The sequence below is a fragment of the Montipora foliosa genome, chromosome 2, assembly GCF_036669935.1.
Source record: "Montipora foliosa isolate CH-2021 chromosome 2, ASM3666993v2, whole genome shotgun sequence".
NCBI lineage: Eukaryota > Metazoa > Cnidaria > Anthozoa > Scleractinia > Acroporidae > Montipora > Montipora foliosa.
Window position 1 is genome coordinate 14,159,206 of NC_090870.1, and position 6,180 is coordinate 14,165,385.

Genomic DNA, 6,180 nt, shown 5'->3' on the forward strand with positions numbered 1-6,180 from the left:
AAACAAAGATTCACTGCTTCTTTAAAATACACTTAAACCACCGCAAATGTTGCCAGCGGCGTACATGGATTTCCTTCAGAGTGTTCCTAAACGTTGCGGTGAACATTGGGCTATGTATAGGCAACCGGGAAACTTTACAAAATCCTTTTATTATCAAATTTCAGAAAAAATTCAAACTTACGAATACGTTTCGTTATTGATCCAACGTTTCCGAAATATCGGAAAAATCCGGTCTATTGATCAATTCGTACAGGGCAACAGTTTCTGTTTGTTTATTATAATTTTTGCTGGACAATCGTCAATGTGATTGGCCAAGGGCGAGTAAAGGCCACCTTCACCCTGACGTCATCTCTGTCCGCGATCTTTTTGGTCAGCAGTTTAAGCTTCTGTTCCAACTCCAAATTATGCTTATTACGCTGGGTCAGCCGTTGTTCTAAATCCTTGTTCTCAGTCTCCCAAACAGTCACACGAGTTTTCAGTTCTTCCAGTCGCAAATTTTCTGCGTCCGCCAGCTGGTTAGTCAGCTGTGCAACCCTGTCCTCGAGCTCGGTTTTATGTTTGTTGTATTCTTGCGTCCTTTTCTCTAATTCTCGGTTTTCACTCTCTTTAATTGTCAACAAGGCATCCAGTTCTTTCGTTTTCACCGCAGCCTTTTTCAAGTCGCTCTGCAGTTCAGCTATTTCGTTTTCCAGCTCCGAGTTATTCTCTAACAACTTTTTACTCAGTTCCACGTTCTCCAAGTCGCGGCTACGTAACATTTCCTCGATTTCCTGGCTTTTGTTAATGATGTCTTTAAGCTCGGCTTCAGTTGAAGCTAGTCCAGTCAACTGAGAATCTCTATCCTTCAATCTCTCTTTCAAGTGATCTTTTTCTGAAGTGCTCAAATTCAAACTGACTTCAAGTTCTTGCACTCTGAGCTTTGCTTCGCCAAGCTTTTCTTCCATGTTTCCACAAGTATCCTTTAACTTTAAGTTCTCCGAGGTGTGTTCGCGAAGTTTCAATCCTAAGTCCTCCACTTCAGAGGTTCGTAGATCTAATAGGACGCTCATCTCCTCGGTTTTAAGTTTAAGTTCTTTGACTTCATTTTCCAGTCCTCCACTATTCACCTTTGACAATAAAGGGTCAAAAGCTTACAACAGGTCAATCTAGCAAATCTAACCTAAGTCACGGCTGACTCCAGACGAATTTCTTTATACGAAAACGTGGGCGAGTTTAAAGACCGACCACATAGAATAACGGCCAAAACCACATCCGCAAAACGAGCCCAATTCCTTTTCACTGGATTCATTACTGATCCAATGGTAAGCCGTCATTTTTGGGCATGAAAAGTACAAATCTCCTCCCCGCGGAAAATTAAATTAATGCCGCACCTTCTTAAAGTGTTGATCAACGGTATCGATAAAGTGCAATCGAATTTGGTTGATAAAGTCTTCATCAGCGGTCTAAACTTGTACCAAGTCACAAAATCCGATAGTTGATGCTACACTTTAAAAACTGACGTTTCCAGTTGATCTCGGAATGAAGAATGCCATTTGGAAAAGTTGTTCTGAAGGTCGAAAAGTTGTCTTCGAAAGTTCTCAGCAGTTTAAAGTTTAAAGTGCCCATAACCCCAAAATATTTTTTTCGCTGAAATGAACCTTTGCACCTGTTCGAAACGCATTGCGGCCATTTTTTCCTTTTTCTAACAAATCCTGCCATTTTATAGGCTTCGAAAGTTGCAAAAATCCAAGCATCTTTTGTTCACGACCGAGTCAAAAGGGGAGTGGGTCTATTCCTGATTTGACGTCACAAACTGATTTACATTGCATTAACTCTTTGTAAAAATGCATGCAAAGTAGATTGTGACGTCAAATCAGGAATAGACCAACTCCCCTTCTGACTCGGTCGTGAACAAAAGATGCTCGGATTTTCGCAACTTTCGAAGCCTATAAAATGGCAGGATTTGTTAGAAAAGGGAAAAAATGGCCGCAATGCGTTTCGAACAGGTGCAAAGATTCATTTTAGCGAAAAAAATATTTTGGGGTTATGGGCACTTTAAGTCATTGTTTCAATTGTCTAGTCTTTTGTTTCTGGCTAGGGTAGCGAGCCAGTCACATTGTACGTTACGAGAGCTGCTACATCACCCAAACTTTTTCAAATTTTCGTCATTGGTAGATCTGTTGATTGTGACGAACTCAGTGGCCTGCAAAACAACTCTCGATCGCGCGGTCTGAATTGTCTATAAAAATTGACAAAGATCCAAACTTTGAACGCCGACTGTCATAATTCCCGTATATTTCACAAAGAGGACACGGCTTAATCTCTTCTCTTTTTCAGTAGTAACCTATTTTCCGATTTAGGAAACGCCATTGCTAAATTCACAGAATGTTAAAGGACAATTTAGTGAAAGTACGCTGGGTTTTTTAGAAGCACTGGGCAAAGATGTTTTCAAAATTGCTCCCTTTCGTCTAAGGGAAAACAGAGATCCACATTACTGTTTTCCTTTCGCTTCCACCGATCTCCACCACAAACACAAGAAATTCAAATTTGAAAGGCTTCTTTTTTCAAAGAATTCCTTTCTCGTAATTCTGCGCTTTTGAAACTTTTTTGGCAAGTCTTCGATTTCACGGGCGTTTTCAAGCGTTTGATGCATGGCGTGCTACTCTGAAACGCATCCATCGACTGAAACTTTGACTGTAAACCTTTTTTCGACCTGGCTTTTTAAAGTAGTTTTAGCTTTACATGACAGCGGAAAAACTGCTTTGGCTTCGCCTCTGATTGGTTGGTAAACCTCACGAGACTTTTCCTTGAAATACCCAAAAGCTTAGTAAACATTAATCAACGCAACCTCGAAATCACTTCCGAGCTTCCATTGGAAACCATACTAACGACCCTTTCTCTTTTAAAAGCGCATTACCTCGCATTTAAGTGTCGCGTATCGGAAGTAACTACGCGATGGCAGTGAGTATCTCAAAAACAAGCGCTAATTTCTCAACCAATGAGAAGTAAAACCAAAAGCAATACCGACTTTCATCCGTGTATTTTCCCGCGCTTTCAGCCAGTTACATGAAATTGTTTCGTCACGCTGTTTGCCCCTGTTCTGATTGGTCGTCAACTCTGCATTTAACCATTCCGTTCGTAACACCTACCTTCTCCGCCTCAAGAAGTTCTTTTTCTCTTTCTAAAGCTTCTTTCTCCATCACAACTTTCTCTCTTTGCAATTCATCCAATTTGACTTTCTGTTCGGTAATTTCTTTGACGCTTTTTTCCAAAATCAGTCCTTTTTCTTTCTCAAGTGCCTCCATCTTGGTCTCAAGCTCAGCGACTCTCTCCCGGGACATTCTCAATTCAACAGCTTCTTTATCGCTTCGAGTTAAACTTTTAAGCTCAAGTGTTTGAACCTTCGCTTCGAGCTCTCGTTTCTGCTCTTTTAGTAAATTAATTTCATCCTGTAGATGCTTGACTGTTTGTTCTAGTAGTTCGGTTTCGGTTTTTAGCCTCGCAGCGTATTCCTTTTCAAGTTGCGATCGAAGCTCAGTCTTTTCATGCACACGATCCTCTTCCAATTCCTGCTTCTCTCGAGTGTAATTTTTCTGAAGATCTTTAATTTTTCTCTGGTAACTCTCTTCAAGCTCGCTTCTCTCGCGAGAGTAACTTTCTCGTATTTCCTCTAGACCTACTTTGCCACTCTTTTCAAATTCGGCTTTTTCTCTCGTGTAACTCTCTTCAAGTTGCGCTTTTTGCGTGGCAAAACTCTCTTCCAAGTCGGCCTTGTGTTTTGCAATTAGACGCAGAAAGTCGTTTTTAAGCTCGCCTTTCAACCCAGCTTCACCTTCAGTAAAAGCCTGTTGTAGTTCGGTTATTTGATTCTTGTACCTTTGCTCCAACTCAGCTTTCTCCCTCGAGGTGCTTTGCAAAAGCTTCGCTTTTTCGTCGTTATAATGTTCCTCTAGTTCTGCTTTCCATTTCTGAAAAGCTAACTCGCTATGAGTTGAATTTTCATGAAACCCTTCCTCGATTTTTGCTCGTTCCTCGTCGAATTGCTTCTCTAAATCGGATTTCTCTTTCAAAAACCCATTCTTTAGTTCGGCCTCTCGCAGAGCAAGTGTATGGTTATGTTCGTTTTCGAGCTTCTCTGTTAATTCAACTTTGTCGCGAGCAAACCTCTGTTCGAGTTCGTTTTTCTCACGAGTGAATGACTCCCTAATTTCCGCTTTTTCTCTGGTGAATTTCTGTTCCATTTCTGCCTTTTGCTCCACAAAGCTCTGCTTAAGACTCGCGACTTCCTTAGAATGAGCTTGTTTCAAATCCCAAAGAGCATTGGAATGCTCTTCCTCAAGTTTGGCTTTTTCTTTCTTGAACTTATTCTCCAGCGTGCTAATCTGCTGATGGTGAACACTCTCCAGTTCTGATCTCAAGTTCGTCCATTCCAGTTTTCCCTTTTCCATAGCTGCCACCTTTGTCGAATTCTGCAATTCCCATTCGGCCTTCTCGATCCTATATTGTTGTTCCAATTCAGCTTTTTCGTTCATCAACTTGAGTTCCATCTCAGTTTTCTCTGTCTCCACACCTTGCAACTTCTCAATCAAACGTTTTTCTTCCATTTCCATTTTTTCTTTCTCTCTATCCATTTCCCCTTTGAAAAGCTGCTCCAGCATTTCTTTCTCGCCCTTGTGTTCCTCCTCCATTTCCGATTTCTCGCTTTCATACTCGGATATCAACAACTCCCTTTCTTGTCTAAATCCATCCTCTAATTCGTTTCTGAGGCTTTCTTGTTCACTCTTGAGGGAACGTTCAAGATCCTTCATCTTCGCTTGATATTCTCTCTCTAACTGCTCTTTCTCCACGTTAAAACTCTTTTGCAACCCTTCCATCTCACCGGTAAATTGCGTTGTTAAGTTTGCCAGCTCTGTATCATATCTTACACGTGTTTCGTGGCTATCAGAAGCAAGAGAACCAGTAAGTGACTCTATTTCGCTCTTCAGTTCGTTTATTGCGGCTTCATGTTCTGCCAGGTGCTGTTCTTGTTGTCTGATTGTATCGCGGCCAAGTTGTTGAACCTTTTCTTGGAATTCACAAATTGACTGCTTTTGTTCGGCCACAAGTTTTTCTTGTTCGCTGATCGAAGTTTGTTGTTCTTCCACTTTGGCTCTGTGCGTCTGGATCTGTTCTTCCTTTTCCTTCAGTTCGCTTTCAAGGTTCGCAATGACTTCTAAAGAAAGTAAATAACAATATGATAATGCTAAAGATGAACTTACACTGAGACAGACAAGCAGATACCGGTTGTATTTTCGAGCAGTAAAGTTAGTTGTGGTAGTAATGAATTGCAAAGACAGGACGACAAAGGAAGATGCGTTACAAGCTGTTGGGAAAAAAGAGCAATAAAGGATGAAATGGGAGAAAGGATAGATGGAAATTAGCCGAGATGAAAGAAACGTGCTTGATGGACTGTAGGACAGACCATTATGTTTAGAGGTGAAGCTGTTGGCTCGGTATAGAGATAATTGGAGTATCTGGAATACGGTGAACCTCAAGGAGACAGACTACACATGTCATCAGCAAAAACACGATTTTATCATAACACACGAGGGGAGTGTTACTTCTAACTGCAAAGCAGGAAAAAACTTCGTCCTCAAGCCACTCGAGCGCTATTCTAGACAGGGGGGAAGTTAAGACAAATCAACACTTACTTCTTTGTTCTTCCAATTCTTGAGCGTCATCTGCACGAGGAAAAAACAAAAATTGTCTCATATTAACAAAAACAAATTGCGGCAAAATTTTTAGCCAATTCCGGCATTTTCGAGGGATTTTGAAGTCGATTTTTTCATAGTATTCATTGTTTAGCTAACTAGTCACAGAGATATCTGTCTTCAAGAAAATAAGTCAGCGCCCCTCTAACAGCCTTTCAACGATTCACACAGAACATTATCTATATTTTCAAGAACTGGATTTGACTGGTTCAATTTCCGGAAATTATTTATGGAAATAAATATATGGAGGTTCTCAATAGGTGGTTTGCAGCCAATCTCTTGAGACACAGATAACAATACTGCAATGTACAATTGCTGGTGTACGAACAAAAGAAGCTAATGAGAGATCTTTTGTCTGCGTCCACCAACATGGCGGCGATGACGTAACGTAAAAACCACCTATTGAACGATTGGCTTTTTGTCTTTCCCACATTTAACACCGACCGCGCAT

The 6,180-nt window shown here is 40.9% G+C and overlaps 1 protein-coding gene across 1 annotated transcript in view; it reads right to left on the reverse strand.

Moving 5' to 3' along the window:
- Positions 1-275: 275 nt before the first annotated feature.
- LOC137991209 (golgin subfamily A member 4-like) overlaps positions 276-6,180 on the reverse strand; it is a 10,795-nt gene continuing 4,890 nt past the window's right edge. The window contains exons 5-7 of the mRNA XM_068836324.1: positions 5,670-5,699; positions 3,129-5,191; positions 276-1,106 (exon numbers count right to left, since the gene is read on the reverse strand). Coding sequence (XP_068692425.1) covers positions 276-1,106; positions 3,129-5,191; positions 5,670-5,699 — 2,924 coding nt within the window. The remainder of the gene's footprint in view (positions 1,107-3,128; positions 5,192-5,669; positions 5,700-6,180) is intronic.